The sequence below is a fragment of the Mustela erminea genome, chromosome 3 (genome assembly GCF_009829155.1).
Source record: "Mustela erminea isolate mMusErm1 chromosome 3, mMusErm1.Pri, whole genome shotgun sequence".
In the NCBI taxonomy this organism is placed as follows: domain Eukaryota; kingdom Metazoa; phylum Chordata; class Mammalia; order Carnivora; family Mustelidae; genus Mustela; species Mustela erminea.
Window position 1 is genome coordinate 50,753,494 of NC_045616.1, and position 16,930 is coordinate 50,770,423.

The following is a 16,930-nucleotide window of genomic DNA, read 5'->3' on the forward strand; positions in this document are numbered from 1 at the left end:
AATGCGCTTCGTAGCGCGCGGTGGGTGGGAGGACCTGGCACCTCCCCCGCCCAGCTTCTCGCCTCTGCAGTCAGACCCCTGGGGTGAAGAAAGTGTCCCCTTCTGGGTCTCCAGTCTGCTGCAGTGCCCCTGCGTTAACGCTCTCTCGTGCTGCAGCTGTTGAAGCCGCGACTATTCCCGCGTCTCGGTGCGGGCAGAGCCACCTCTGCTCTCTGCGGACCTGGCTGGAGGGTGCGGGCCGACTCTCCAGGCCGCGTCTCGGCGCGTCCTTCCTCTTAGTTCTCCCCCCCACCCTCGCATCTCCCGGATCCCCCGCCCTCTCCTCGCTCTGCGCCTCCTCGCTGGCTGCGGGCTGACCGCTCCACACCGCCGCAGCGCCTAGCGTCTGGACAGCCTGCCAGAGGCACACACACCTACACCCACTCCACCCGACCGCACCCCTGCCCAGCATGTCCGCTCTCGAGTGGTACGCCCACAAGTCCCTGGGCGACGGCATCTTCTGGATTCAGGAACGCTTCTATGAGTCGGGCAACCGCGCCAACATCTGGCTGGTGCGCGGTTCCGAGCAAGATGTGGTGATCGATACGGGCCTGGGGCTGCGCAGCCTCCCGGAGTACCTGTACTCCTCTGGGCTCTTGCAGGATCACGGGGCCAAAGAGGACGCGGCGTGCCGGCCACTGCTGGCCGTGGCCACCCACGTGCACTTCGACCACTCCGGAGGCCTCTACCAGTTCGACCGGGTGGCCGTGCATCATGCCGAGGCCGAGGCGCTGGCTCGCGGGGACAACTTTGAGACCGTGACCTGGCTGTCTGACAGCGAGGTGGTGCGGGCGCCCAGCCCCGGCTGGAGGGCCAGGCAGTTCCGAGTGCAGGCGGTACAGCCCACCCTCATCCTGCAGGATGGTAATGGGCCCTCGCGGGCGCGCGCTCTGTCTTTAAGGGAGGGGATTGGGGAAAACTGTTCGAGGGATGCATGCTGCAGACGTGCGTGGCTTTAAGCTGGCCCGTTTTGTCACATCGCAGAAACACCACTACTCTTTCTTCCTTTCTTGGGTGGAAGCCCACTCGATGGGAGCCAAGGCCATCGCAGCCTTCCCTACCAGAGACCAGTTCTGGCACCGTGTGGCAACGCCAAGTACTGGAATTAAATCCGGCCCCACCCCCTAGTCATCTTCCTATGCAAGATACAGTAGTAACACTACAAAGGCTTGTGACTAGGGATTACCCATTCTTTTCCCCGAACACCTGATTTCCAGACGCGTTTCTAGAGAAAAGACTTCTAAGTAATGACTCCTCACAAAGAGTTCATGACATGCTCTGTGCTTTTGAGGCCGGCTGACTTCATCCGGGATGTCAGTGGTCACTGCTGGGTATAAGCAATTCCCACCTGTAGGTTTAGAAAGCCATTAGAGAGCGGTGGTTCCAAATCTGCTCGTGCATCCTTATCTCCAGATAGGTTTCTGTTCTTGTTGTAGCCTCATTAGAGAAAAGCTTGATAGTGAACATAAAAAGAGTGTGTGAGTCTTACAGTATGACAATATATGGTCTGGTTTAAAGCAAGGCCTGAAAAAAATTAATAAGGAGGTATTTCCGGTGATGCTGAAGTATGTGAACTCATGCATGGATAGCCTTGGGCCTCTGGTTCTGTAAAAGACAGGATGGGGATCAGAAAGAAACTAATGGAATAAGAGCCCTCTCAACCCCAGCACGTTGAATAATTGAGCTAATTAGCCACAACAGCATTAATTTCCTTTTTTTCCTTTCAGAATACTTTTGTTGATTTCCTTTTATCTTCACAACAGGTTTGAAGTGAGATGGCTGACCCCTAATTAGATGGCTTGCCTAGAGTCCACAAAGCAAGATAGTGACAAAAGCTAGGAATGGAACCAAGAATGGAGAGATCAAATCATGTAGATCATAAATCCTACCCCTTAAATACATTTTGATAATTCTGAGTAGGATATGAAACCCCTTCTCACATTTTTATCTTGAAACCATTTTAATTGCCAATTTTATTTATTAAAACATTCCTTCAAGAGGTAGAAAAATCTGTTGCACAATAAGGCTACTTTATGACTGACCAATATGACAAATATGAAATATTTTATAATAATCAGTTTATCATACAGATGAGATCTTGAACATTTGAAATATCAAAAAATAGAAAGCAAGATTCTGTACCTCACACCTCACTGAAAAAGTCTTTTCATTAAAATTTTAAATCCAAAGATTAAAAAAAAGACTTGTTAGGTAGTAGTCATTATCTGATAATTTGAGATGAAAGAAAAGTAGATATACAGTCTTCTTGTATTTTTTGATAAAATCGATACTTTTTAGAGGTAAGATTTCCATGCAGTTGGTGGGTATTCAGAGTTAATTAGTTGTAGCACTGAAACCAAAAAGTGTTTACATTAGTATTTAAAATATATTAATTTGAATGAATAATAAATTACTTCTGATTTATTTACTTTTGCTCCTGTGCCAGCAATAGGAAATGAATGGTGAAAGAATGATAAGAATTACAATTTTATAAGTAAAGAGCCCAAGCAGGCCTGAATATCATGCCTGAGATCACATATCCATTTTGGAAAAGAGCTAGGACTAGAATCCAGGTTTCCTAAATCCCAGTGGATGGTAGTAATATTATAGCATTTTGGAACTGCAGGGGGCCTGTAAGCCTTTGAAAGTGTGGAAAAAAAAAAAAAAAAAAAACCTTAATATTTACCAAACACTTAAAGCTGAGAATAGTGTGTGAAATCAAAAGGTGTTTTTCATAAGGAGCAGAATGCCTCACCTCTCAAGTAGTATCTAATTTCCTCTTTTCTCAGGAATATTAATTTCCTTTTTCTTCTGAATGGTGTGGCTTGCTGACTTGCTGTTATCATGATCCAGATGCCTGGAAGGAGATATAAAGTATTTATATGAAAAATTCATACAGTTATACACACACATGATCAGCACATACCAAACAGCATAATGTTGTTGCTTTAATTAGAGCATAAGGAGACTGAAGTCATTGGTTTATTACATTTCACTTAGTGAATTGAAGATCACTTGTCATGAGGAAGCATAAATCTGGGCACTGTATAACTAATCCTAATGCTGACTTGTAAATGGGGGACAAAGAGATATCACCATCCAGTGTATCATCTTAGATGGAAAACAATTCCCCCTACCAACAGTGAAATAGTATCTTCCTCTAAGAAGATAAATAAACCTTAGGTTACTATAGCACCTTCTTCTTGACTGGGCATATATCTTTTTGTCTCTTTTTCACAATATTCAAATGATATGAAGTGCAGGCATTTTGTCCCCTGTTATATATGTTTAAACAATTTACCCAGAGTCACCAAAATAATCACAGTTAGGACAAGTGGACTTAAATCATTTGGGGAGGTTAAAAACAAAAAAATAGATTCCAGGAAGGTAGCAGGTTGAAAAACACATCTATCTTGGCTCCATCCCAAACCTAAGACTATTATAAAGGGACCATGGTTTGTCTGTTTAACTGTAAATCCATATTGAACTATTTCAGATGCTGCAGAGTAAATGCGATGACTGAGTCAGCAGTTTTATCTTCTGGCAGCAATGGGAAATCAAACACCAATCCAGTTTGCACTGCAGGAACCTTAAAAGGCTCAGGAATTAGCAGTAGCTGGTACCTTTGTAGAGGCAAAGGAAAGAATAGGGAAATAAGTAGAATTGGTTGAAAGCCATTTAAGAGGCTATTAAAACTCTGGAATGCGCATCCAGTTACTGTGTCCTCTGGGGTGGGTAAAGCAGAGGAATTTCTTGAGTGAAAGTGCTAAGTACTATTGAGCTCAGGATTCAGTATGGAAAATAGAAGAAAAGTGTGTGTGTGTGTGTGTGTGTGTGTGTGTGTGTGAGAGAGAGAGAGAGAGAGAGAGAAGGAGAGACAGAGAGATAGAGTATGTTCCTTACTAGACTTCAAGGGTACACACAGGTCTTTATCCCCCAAGTAGCAAATTGGAAGACTTTTACCCGGGAAGTTTATCTAGCCCTAGAGGAAAGACTAAGATGCTGATCCCTCATCAATCTTTGACTTGATCTCTCAACAGTGAAGCCTTGGTCACTGGCCCCGTGCATGCACTACACGCAGCCTTTTCACTCCCCATTCTTAAACAGGCAACCAAGCATTATGAAAATCCGAGAAATCTGTTTAACTTGAGATCAAATACTAAAAAAATAGCATAAAGCAATTTGAGGGTTGAAGACTATCATTAATAGCATCAGGGGATGACAGAAGCTATTGCATTCAAGATATCCAGGAGACAAGAGGATGCTTTAAACATAAGCAACAGAACAGTATACACACACACACACACACACACACACACACACACACACGAGTGTAGGAATTTAAAACAGCAAAGGTTTCTTTCTTTTTTTTTTTTAAGATTTATTTCAGAGAGAGAGAGCACATATATGCAACAGGGGGAGGGGCAGAGGGTGAGTGAAAGAAGGAGAGAAGCAGATATATGCCTGCCCCATATGGGGGTCGAAGTGGGGCTCAACATGGGGCTTGACCCCGTGACCCTTAGAAAATGACCTGCCAAAATCAATAGTCAGTCGCTTAACTAACTGAGCCACCCAGGCACCCCTAAAATGGTAGAAGTTTCTTAGTAGAACTGGAAGACAAATTTGAAAAACTTAAAAGAAAGAGCAGAAAGGCAAAAATGAAAACTAGGAGAGATCCAGTAGAGGACCAGTTTGGAAAAATTCAACATTGGAATAAAAGAAGCACAGGTTGAATAGAGAAAGTGCTGGAAAAGAAAGGATGATAGAGATAATTCATGAGAATATTCCGTAATTAAGGGATGTAAATTTTTAGGTTGAGAGAACCCGCAGAGTTCCTACCACAAATAAAACACACCCAACCAAAGACATTTTATTGTAAAATTTCAGAATACTAGAATCAAGCTTCCAGAAATTTAAATAAAAATGTCATCTCTACAGAGGCATCTGGGTGGCTTTGTTAGTTAAGTGCCTGACTCTTGGTTTCGGCTCAGGTCATAATCTCAGGGTCCTGGGATCAGCTCTAGGTAGGGCTCCACGCTCAGCAGGGAATCTGCTTATGGATTCTGTCTCCCTTTCTCTCCCTGCCATCCCCTCCACACACTCTCTCTCTCTTTCTCTCTCTCTCTCTCCATCTCTCTCTGTCTTAAATAAATAAATAAATAAATAAATAAATAAATCTTTCTTAAAAAGTCTTCTATACAGATCATAATGGCTTTGGAGCTAGAAGAGAAGAATTATGCCTTATTTGAATGCAGTTTATTTCAAATTGAGAATTCTACATCCATTTCACTAATAGTGAAGTTCTCAGAAAGATTATTTCTCACATGCTGTTACTTAGAAAGTTACTAAGATACAATTTTATCCTACTTACTCCCTTCAAAATAAGGAAGTAAAGCAAGAGGAAAACATGGCATATAGGAATCATGAGATCTAATACAAGAAAAAGTTGAAAGGAAGCATCAGGATGATGGCAAAGATGGCATTCCAACAATGATACTACGCCAGGCTTAAAGAGCTCCATACAGGAGCAGTTAAATTATTACTCTTGTGGGAGGATGAGAGGATAAGACATATATACACGTGTAGTGCCAGTAGAATAATGAAGAGTAAAGAGAGCTAAAAATCCTTGTATTTCATCATGGAAGTCAATAAATATAATCTAAAATTTATAAACCAAGAAATTGTGATTGAAATCAGTACATCTAATCAGCAAATCAAGAGATGAGATATAAAAATTATTTAGAGATGGGTGTATATAGTAGAGGCAGCTACCAGAAGAAAAATTGTTAAAAAGTGGTTGATTCTTGGGCGCAGGATTGGAGATAGAGTCAGAATGGGGCAAATAACTTTTTCTTACACTTTAAGCCCTTTTGGAATATTTTATTTGAAATATATATTTAATATATATTTAATATATATATATATATTTCTTTGATTAAAAATGAAATAAAAAGATGGGGGATACCAAGTTGGGAAGGGATATTTGAGAAGCCAAGAGAAGTTTAGTATGGCTGGAATCTTCTATACAGATCATAATGGCTTTGGAGCTAGAAAAGAAGAATTATGCCTTATTTGAATGCAATATATATATATATATATATATATATATATATATATATGCAGTTTATATATATATATATATTTCTTTGATTAAAAATGAAATAAAAAGATGGGGGATACCAAGTTGGGAAGGGATATTTGAGAAGCCAAGAGAAGTTTAGTATGGCTGGAATCTGATGACAACTGGGTCAGGGTGAGGGCTTAAAAGGATATTTTATGTGTGTGTATGGTTGTGTGTGTGATTATACATTTATAAATATGATATATATATATGGATACATTTCATAGGCAATTCTGATTCTTAGAAGTGATGAAATTATTTATATGAGTGTTACAAACGTATGGGAGGCACATGTAAAGCCACAGAGTAATGGCAGATCTAATGATATTTAGCCATATGGCCTTATCAACTGCTTACAGTTGGTATCTATTTTGATAGGTGGGCACTTATGACTTATCTGTTGCTAAATATTTTGAATATCACCTGGGTATAACCACCGACCAATAAAAATTCTATCCCTACATTGGTTATTATCCACAGATTTTTTTTTACTCAGTTTCTCTCACTCCCTTTCTATACACTTAACGAAAAAAAATCACTCAGATAGACCCATTATTACACCAACCTAGCTATAATTTCTTTACCTTACCTGCCAACCATACATGAATGACAGTGGTTTGTGATCCCCAGAGGCACTTTAAATCTGCAACAATTACCTTGTAAAGGAGTCTGGCCCCTTATGACTATCCTTGGTAGATACCTCGGAATGGAATCCGTGGTTCTTATGGTAAGTGGATGTTAATTTTTTAAGAAAGTGCCTGTTTTCCAAAATAGTTACATAGTTTTACACTCCCACATGCAACAGATAAGAGTTCCAGTTTCTCCACATCTTCGTCAACACTTGTTTTTGTCCATCTTTTTTTTATTTTAGCCATTCTAATGAGTATGTAGTGGTATTTCATTGTGATTTTATTTGCATCTCCCTAATAACTAATGATGGTGAGCGTATTTTCAGGTACTTATTTGCTATTCAAATATCTTCTTTTTTAAAGAGTCTATTAAAATCTCTTCTTTTAAAAAAATTTTTTTGTTTTCTTACTATTGAGTTGTAAGTATTCTTTATATATTCTGAATTCTAGCCCTTTATCAGACATATATTTTGCAAATATTTTCTCCCAATATGTGGGTTGCCTTTTCATTTTCATAATGGTGTCTTTTTAAGCAAGAAAGCTTATAACTTGGATGAAGCCCAATTAGTCATTTTTCCTTATGATTTATTTGTGTCATATCTAAGAGCTATGCCTATCCCAAAATCACAAAGATTTTCTCCCTTTTTTTTCCTAGAAGCTTTTCATTTAGGTTTATGATCCATTCTGAGTTACTTTTTGTTCATTTTGTCAAGTGACAGTTGAAAGGTTCTTTCATGTTTATATGCATATGGATATCCAAACTGTTCTAGTCTAGTTTGTTGAAAAGATTATTCTTTTTACCCATGGAATTATCTTTGTCAAAAATTCGTTGACCATAGATGAATATCTCCTTTTGGACTCTATTCTCTTCCATTGATTATATCTATCCTTTAGCCAGCACCACACTGTCTTAATTATTGTAACTTTATTATAATTCTTGAAATTAAGTAATGTAAGTCCTCCAACTTTGTACCTCTTTTTCAAAATTGTTTTGGCTATTCTAAGTCATTTGCATTTCCATGTAACTTTTAGAATGAGATTTTCAATTTCTACAAAAAGGTCAAGATTTTGATTGAGATTTTATCAAATCTATAGATGTACACTCACCATTATAGTAGCCGCTAGTCATATTTGACTATCTAAATACAAATTTAAATTAATTAGGATTGATTAAAATTAAATTGTAGTGCATTAGCCTTTTTCAAGTACCATTAGCCACTTGAGGCTAGTAGCCACATGTCCAGTACTGGACAGAGTTGATACAGAGTATTTCAATAATCTCAGGAAGTTCTATTGGGCATTGTAGCTATAGGAAAAATCATATTTAAATACCATCTTAACAATTTCGAGGCTTCCACTTAATTGATATATCTCTCCTTTTGTTTAGGTCTTTAATTTCTCTTCATAATGTTTTTATACTTTTCAGTATATAGATATAACAAAACATCTTTTATTAAATTTTTCTTCCTATTTTATTCTTTTTGTTGCTATTATGAAAGAAATGGCTATTTATTTGTTTATTTATTTAGATTTTCATTTATTTATTTGACAGAGATCACAAATAGGCATAGAGGCAGGCAGAGAGAGAGGAAGGGAAGCAGGCTCCCCGCTGGGCAGAGAGCCCCATGCGGGGCTCGATTCCAGGACCCTGGGATCATGACCCAAGCCAAAGGCAGAGGCTTTAGCCCACTGAGCCACCCAGGTGCCCCAATATGCCTTTTTTTTTTTTTTAAAGATTTTATTTATTTATTTGACAGAGAGAGATCATAAGTAGACAGAGAGGCAGGCAGAGAGAGAAAGAGGAGGAAGCAGGCTCCCTGCTGAGCAAAGAGCCCGATGTGGGACTCGATCCCAGGACCCTGAGATCATGACCTGAGCCGAAGGCAGCGGCTTAACCCACTGAGCCACCCAGGTGCCCCCCAATATGGCTTTTTAAATTAAATATTTTTGATAGTTCACTGATAATATGTAGAAATACAACTGATTTTTTTTTAAAGATTTTATTTATTTGACAGAGAGAGAGAGCATGCACAAGCAGAGGGAGTTAGAGAGGGAGAGGGAGAAGCAGATTCCCCTCTGAGCAGGGAGCACAACACAGGACTTGATCCTAGAATCTTGGGATTGTGACCTGAGTTGAAGGCAGATGCTTGACTGACTGGGCCACCCAGGTGCCCCTACAATTGATTTTCGTATCTGATCTTGTACCCTGTAACATTGCTAAACTTTTTTTTTTTTAATTCTCTAGCATTTTTGTACGTTTCTTAGGATTTTCTACAAAAAGATCTTGTTATCTGTGAATAAAGACAGATTTACTTCTTTTGCAACTCTGTGTGACATTACTCTTTTTCTTGGCTGACTGCACTGGCTAGAATCTTCAGTGTAATGTTAAATAGAAATGGTAAAAGTAAATATCCTTGCCTTCTTCTTATCTTAGTAGGAAAGCATTTAGTGTTTCTATTTAGTGATATGTTAGCTGTAGGTTTTTCATAGGTGCCCTTTATCAAGTAGAGGGCCTTCCCTTCTCTTTCTAGTTTGCAGAAAGTTTTTACCACCAGTTAGGGTTGGATTTTGTCATATGCTTTTTCTGCATCTATTGAGATGTCCATATGGCTTTTTTCCTTTATTTTACTAATATAGTATATTACATTACTTGATTTTCAGAGGTCAAACAAAATTTATATTTCTGGGATAGACCTCATTTGGTCATTATCCTATTTATAAATTGCTGTCTTTAATTTGCCAATATTTTGATAATGGTTTTGAGATGACTGTCATTAGGAATACTGGTTGTTGTTTGTCTTTGTCTACAATTGAATTTGAAAGCTTTCCCTCCTCATCTATATTCTGAAAGTCAAGATTCCTTCCCTGTCCTGAGTGACTGACAGAATTGACCAATGAAGCCATCTTTGAGCCTGGGCTTTTCTTTGTGGGGAGATTTAAGTTATTTATCAACTTCTTTGCGTGATATAGGTCTATTTAGATTTTCTGTTTCTCCAGTCACTTGAGGTAATTTGTCTCTTCCTAAAAATTTGTCTTTTTCAACTAAGTTGTCAAGTTTGTTTAAAGTTATTCATAATATTCCCTTATACTCCATTTAATTTCCTTTGGGATCCCGTCTTTCATTCCTGATTTTTGCAATTTGTGTTTTCTCTAACTTTTTTCTTTGTCTAGCCAGTGGTATATCAATTTTGTTCCTCTTGTCAATGAACCAGCTATTGGTTTCTTTGACTTTTACTATTGATTTTTTTTCTTATTTATTCCTGTACTGACCTTCATTATTTATTCCTTAACACTTACTTTATATTTGATTTGATCCTTTTCCTAGCTTAAGATCAAAATTTTTGTTAGAAACTTTGATTTTAAACAGTTAACCCTTTATAAATAAGCATTTAAAGCAATAAATTTTTTTCTAAGCATTGCGTTAGCTGCATCCCATAAATTTTGATATATTTTATTTGTATTTTCATTCAGTGCAAGAGATTTTATAATCTCCTATGTGATTTCATCTTTGATCCACAAGTTATCTAGAGTTGTGATGCCTACTTTGTGTATATTTGGATATTTCCCATAATATTTTTGTTAATAATTTCTAATTATGTTGTAGTCAAAAAGTTATTTTTATTTTATTCCTTTCATATTTACTGAGACTTGCTTTATAGCCTCACTGAATAGCATGATGAATATCCCATATGCAATTAAAAAGACTGTATGCTGTTTTAAGATAAAGCATTTTATATATGTCACTTAGGTCAAATCAGTTGATAGTTGTTCACATCTTCTGTATTCTTACTGATTTTCTATCTACTTGTTATACAAATTATTCAGAAAGGTCTATTTAAATCTCCAAGCATAATTGTTGAACTGTTTATTCTTTTCTAAAAAAGTATTTATTTTGGAGCACCTGGGTGGCTCAGTCATTAAGCATCTGCCTTCAGCTATGGTTATGATCCCAGGGTCCTGGGTCGAGCCCCACGTTGGGCTCCCTGCTCAGTGGGAAGCCTGCTTCTCCCTCTCCCACTCCCCCTGCTTGTTCTGTCTCTTGCTGTCTCTCTGTCAAATAAATAAAATCTTAAAAAAAAAAAAAGCAACTTATTTGTTGGGGGTGGGGAGAGAGAGAGCATGAATGAGTACAGGGGGAGGGAGAGAGAGAGAGTTATAAGCAGACTCCACACTGAGCATGGAGCCTACATGGGGCTCAGTCTCATGACCCTGAGATCATGACCTGAGCCAATATCAAGAGTCCACTGCTTAACCAACTGTGCCACCCAGGTTCTCCTGAACTGTTTATTCTTATTTCAGTTCTGTCAGTTTTTACTTCATGAATTTGTAGTCTCTTTGTTAGGGGCAAGCACATTTATAATTTTTTAGTGTGTTGACTTAATGTATATGCCAATAAAATATACCTCTTTTCTTTTTTTTTTAATGTTTTATTTATTTTTTTGACAGACAGAGATCACAAAGAGGCAGAGTGGCAGGTGGGGCGGGGGGAGGCAGGCTCCCTGCTGAGCAAAGAGCTTGATGCAGGGCTCGACCCAGGGATCATGACCTGAGCCGAAGGCAGAGGCTTTAACCCACTGAGCTACCCAGGTGCCCCCCAAATGTATCTCTTTTCTTTACTAATAGTCCTATTTTGTCTAATATTAATATAGCCACTCTACTTCTCTTATTAAACTTTACGTGGTATGACTTTTTCAACCTCTTTTTGTCTTTGACCTTGTAGTTCCTCTCTTATAGACTGCATATATCTTTTTTTTTTTAAATATTTTATTTATTTATTTGACAGAGAGAGAAATCACAAGTAGGCGGAGAGTCAGGCAGAGAGAGAGAGAGAAGCAGGCTCCCGCTGAGCAAAGAGCCCGATGCGGGGCTCGATCCCAGGACACTGAGATCATGACCTGAGCCGAAGGCAGCGGCTTAATCCACTGAGCCACCCAGGCGCCCCGAGACTGCATATATCTTATCTTTTATTATTATTATTATTCTGAAAGAGGTAATTTATTTGAGAGAGAGAGCATGTGTGCATGAATGGGGGGAAGAAGTGGAGAGGGAGAGGGAGCAGCAGACTCCCCATTGAGCAGGGAGCCTGACTCAGGGCTGAATTCCAGGATCCTGAGATCATGACCGGAACCAAATTCAGACACTTAACCAACTGAGCCACCCTGGCACCCCTGTTCCTTTGCTTTTTAAATCTATTTTGACAATCTCTGCCTTTGATTACAATGTTTATCCCATTAACATTTAATGTAATTATTGCTATAGTTGAATTTAGGGCTGCCATTTTGTTATTTGTTTCTGTATCTATTTCTTATTTCTCCCTCTTTTCCTCTTTCATTGTCTTTTAGGCTTAACAAATTCTGATTATTACACGGTTTAATTGCCCTGTTAACTTTTAAATTATATGTCTTTAATTTTTTTCTGTATGTATGTTTGCACTAAAGATAACAATATGGAACTTTTAAATTATGATGAGTAACTTAAGCTAGTACTGATTTAAATCCAGTGAGACAGCAATTTTGCTCTCATACTGCAAAGAGCAGCATTCATGAATTGTGTCATCAGGAAACTTATACCATGGATGTACTGAAAAATAAAAGGTTTGTGGTCAAATAAGTTTGAGAAATGGTACAGTCATATCTCCCTTGTGTATATCTACAATGTAGATTAGCACATTAAAAAGCTCTCAGAAGCCTTGTTGAAAAAAATCTGCTTCATTTTCTTTGAAGGAAGGGTTTCCCAAAGTATTTGACTACAGAATCTTCCTTTTCTTTTATGTATCAGACAACCTACAGAAATAGTGTTCCACATAACTCACTTTGACAAACACTGGTCAAGCAAACAACAGAAATGAAATACAGTCAACTTATTTTTAATTCTTCATTAAGAAATATTGTGTTTCTGAAATAAAATGAAAATAAGTGTCATCCTTCTGGAACTCTTTGACACCAACTGCTGATTCTTTTCAATCAACTACTGGTTCTTTTATTCTTTAAGTGATTGAAGTCAAGTATACAACATGTTTATCTGTAAACTCTGTTTCTATTTGTAGGTGATGTGATAAACCTTGGTGACAGACAGCTCACTGTTATGCACATGCCTGGTCACTCCAGGGGCAGTATTTGCTTACATGACAAAGACCGGAAGATTCTTTTCAGTGGAGACGTTGTGTATGATGGATCACTGATTGACTGGCTCCCATACAGCAGGATAAGTGACTATGTTGGAACATGTGAACGTCTGATAGAATTAGTGGACAGAGGTCTGGTAGAGAAGGTGCTTCCTGGGCACTTTAATACCTTTGGTGCCGAAAGGCTTTTTCGATTGGCTTCTAACTATATTTCAAAAGCTGGGATATGTCACAAAGTTTCCACTTTTGCCATGCGATCTCTTGCAAGTTTAGCCTTACGTGTAACAAATTCTAGGACCTCACCCTAGTATCTATACTGATAACCTATTATGATTAGTTCTATAAATTAATCCAATTCATTTTGTGCTGTTTAAAATGATTAATAGTGAGCATTTCAAGAAGTGCTTTATTAGAGAAAAAAGATTGAGAATGAGTAAACCAAAAAAGGAGGTTCTTTGTTTAAATTATTTCCTTCTTCCAAATAAGAAATCACTTAAAGAAGCTCATAATTTGCCAAGCTGTCATCTTGTAATATTTGTCACCTTGTAATATCCAGAAATGACATAGAAATCTATGCGAAAACAAGGAGGCATTTTGCAGTAACAGAAAGAACTCTCCTTGCCTCCCATTTGTTTTCTTTTATTTCCTAGATGACCTAGAAAAAGAGGCATAAACTTTTATGTTTATAATCCAAACTTGATATTTTTAGTATATTATTTAAAGGTAAAGGTTCTTGAGTTTAAAATACATTAGTACTCAATACAAACATATAAATTAACATTTAAAATGACAGCTAAAACAGTCCATTGTTATGGCACAGAATTTTTATGCTTCATTTATTTATTCTTAATGTAATTATAGTGTACATTATATGTTGTGTAATTTTACTTACAAAGAGTACAATGAATTTTGTTTATTGCAAAGCTTTAAATATAACTTGCAGAGTGCTTCAGTAAAAAGCTACTAATAGCATTGTTTGTTATGTGAGTGTAATATTTTCAATCATAAAAGTGAGATTCAAATGTCTGTAATCTAATTACAAATTGTCAGATTTCTCAAAAGGACACTGTCAGGCAAATTTGAAAATATACACATTGAAAATATTTTTTATTATATCCTATTTTAATATTAACAGCTATTATAAACAAAATTTTTCTTGTTAAATAGCAGCTTCAGTATATGTCATATTTTATAGTATCAGAATAATTATAGAGATCTACAACATCCTGATAGAAATCATTCTTTTACTTACCATAACATACATATGTACCGCAGAAGGCTTTTCAGATTAATTGCAAAATATGCATTAGATATTGACTTAGAATGAATTGCCTTTTTTATCCTGATTCACAACACCTATTCCTGTTCAGTATTTTTTGTCTTGAATGAAAAGAAGTCTACATCTATAAAGTTATAGGAAAGGTTTGCCCACTATTAAGTAAAACATTTTGGTTTGGTGCTCTTTATAATTTATTAAAAAGCCTTTTGGAATATTTCATAAAGGTTTTTTAAACAGTTTTTTCACTGCCTTTTTATTATTGACATGTCCCAAACCAAACTGAGATAGCTTTGGAAACCAGATTTTTTAGTATTAAGAAGGTTTAGCAACTTTTATTTGCAAAAAATTGTGAAATGTTCCCACCCTCCACCCACCCAGGTTCTTTAGTCTTTTATTCATTCAACACATGCACCCCACACATTCCACATGCATACACACAGTAGCATACATATATACTTGCACAGTATTGTGCTAAACACTGTGGAAGCTTAAAAAGTCAAAGAGACTACATCTTAGCTAGAAGTAGAAGGCAAACAAAACATGAATAATAATATATGCAGGTTGAAGCTAATACAAATTACACAATAGTATCAGGGACATAAGTGGAGGGATGTGGAGTTTGGTTAGGAAAAGATTCCTGAAGGAGGGGTTTTTCAGTCCCATTTGGAAAGACGATTTGGTAGGTGGTCAGGGTAGGGAACAAAAGATCCAAGAATAGGGATGGAAGCATTGCTGTCTAAAGTAGGCTATTCCCTTGTGACAATTTAAATTTAATTTTCAGGAATCTTAGATCTTCCAAACACCAAGAATTTAGCATGAGAAAGGTGGGTTTGTGATTGTGTATATAAGAATCATCCTCAGTGACAGACAAGCTATACTGCCACATGCCACCAAATGGATCTTCTCATTCAAGGCAGTTGGTCTGTTTCAGTTGATAGTACAACATCAAAGATACAGATTTGGTTCAGGGCAACTAAAATCACTTAATAAGCCTTAAATATAGCCATTATTTTTATATCAGTAGCACAAAAAAACAAAAACAAAAACAAAACCAAAAGTCCTTAACCATTGACCATTTTATCATACTTTAGGACTTAAAAAAAAAAAATCAGGGTATAGTAGGCACTAAGTTTTATTGAGAAATATTTAAACCTGATGAAGGCTTTCTTTATTTCTTAAAAGTACAATTTTTCAAAACATGTTAATTTTATTTTTAAATTTCCATTTTTTTTTTACATTATATAAAAACATAAGACTGATATTTTGCTTTTGTTTCAATGTGAATAAATTGGGGAAAGGATCTATCATTCATTTAGTGCCCATGCTATGCATTTTAAAATATGCATTATTTAGTTTAATCCTGGCCCCTGTGCCAAGAAGTAATTGGCCAGCCTCATACAACATAACTTCGAACAAAGCTGGTAATGGAACACAGGTCTGTCTGCGTCCCAAACTGTGCTCTTTCTCTTTACCTGCACAAATAACATAAAATTGGCAAAATGTATTTTTACTTTCCCAGATGCCACATGTGCCAAGAATAAAACAAGTGATGTTAAGCATAATAATAGCATATTTTAAAAGAAGCTTTAAAAAATATATTTTCACCCTGACAGTGACCCGTGTTATAATTTATGGTTTTTGGAACTAAGAGTATGTAAGTATAATTCAAAATTGTCAAAATGTAAGACATTTAGAAATAAATTTTATTTGTATTGTTAATAACTTAATCTTGGAAATTCATTTTCCTTAGATGGTGTTTCCTTTTAACTAAGAAGTCTAAACTAACAAAAACCTTGTGTGTTATCCTGATACAGTTGAATGAATGATTATGTGTAGTTCTTATATGATAGTAATATAATTGTGACATGCACAAATTGTCTTCATATAATTTTCAGATATGTGTAAGTAAACATTTGTGTGATAAATATTAAAGTGAACATTTTATTTCGATCTCTAGTTGGTTCTTTTTCTAATAGTAGTAAATTCCCACTTAATTTCTTACAAGGATATTTCTTATGTGAAGTGCAGTTTTAAAAATGTGTAGTAAGTAAGATATCAAATCTGTGAGTAAGACTAGGGAATCCAGAAACTGAAAATGTCCATATAAACTTTTAGTAGTTAATAAATATGGCATTTTAAATCAATGGATGAAAGATGGAACTATTCAGTATGTATCCCAATTGTTCATATGGGGGAAAAAAGGCCCTTAACAGCATAAACATATATTCTACATGGATTAAAGACCATAATTTGAAAAATAAAACCATATGTGTATTAAAAGAAAATTTAAATCATGTTTAAGACATTAGGATTGGGAAAATCTTTATATAGAAACAAAAAGCAAGATAATATCAAAATTTAAAATGTCCTAGAGCTTGGATACCAGAAAGTGAAAAAGATAAATTAAAAGAAAATATTCACAAATTGTAGAACAGCAATTTTTGTTTTAACAACTATAAAGAATGCCTACAAATCAGTTTAAAAAAAGGTCAACTACTATAAGGGAGGGAAGACCTTTCCTCTACCCTCAGGTTCTGTGGCTGGGCCAGAGGATTAAACTTAAAAAAGTTTAAGTTTCAGAAAGTTGGGAGCAAAGCATACAACTTTTTTTTGATGTTAATATTTTTATATGTATGGTGAGGCTTTTATATATAAGAAAAGAAAACCCAAAGAAGTGAATAGGATTGAGGGTTTACATACCATTTTAACAAAGAACAATAATCTGGGGAGACTGACGA

The 16,930-nt window shown here is 36.7% G+C and overlaps 1 protein-coding gene and 1 long non-coding RNA gene across 4 annotated transcripts in view; one reads left to right on the forward strand and one right to left on the reverse strand.

The window, feature by feature from the left end:
- The first annotated feature begins 430 nt into the window (after nucleotides 1-430).
- MBLAC2 (metallo-beta-lactamase domain containing 2) lies at nucleotides 431-13,552 on the forward strand. The gene is made up of 2 exons (XM_032335767.1): nucleotides 431-903; nucleotides 12,836-13,552. Exons 1-2 carry the CDS (start codon nucleotides 450-452, stop codon nucleotides 13,219-13,221), a joined length of 840 nt encoding a protein of 279 aa, XP_032191658.1. The 5' UTR covers nucleotides 431-449; the 3' UTR covers nucleotides 13,222-13,552.
- Nucleotides 903-16,930, reverse strand: part of LOC116586158 — a 62,284-nt gene continuing 46,256 nt past the window's right edge. The window contains exons 2-3 of one of the 3 annotated variants that reach the window (XR_004283917.1): nucleotides 2,795-2,896; nucleotides 903-1,387 (exon numbers count right to left, since the gene is read on the reverse strand). This is a non-coding gene — a long non-coding RNA (uncharacterized LOC116586158). Of the gene's footprint in view, nucleotides 1,645-2,011; nucleotides 2,390-2,794; nucleotides 2,897-16,930 lie in introns of those variants that run through there. The other 2 variants (XR_004283915.1, XR_004283916.1) reach the window with 2 other exon arrangements.

Bases quoted from the DNA above. Each gene is read 5' to 3' on its own strand.
- MBLAC2 (XM_032335767.1), top strand. From the start codon at position 450: ATGTCCGCTCTCGAGTGGTACGCCCACAAGTCCCTGGGCGACGGCATC. The intron at 904-12,835 runs GTAATGGGCCCT...TTCTATTTGTAG, and splicing joins CACCCTCATCCTGCAGGATG to GTGATGTGATAAACCTTGGT.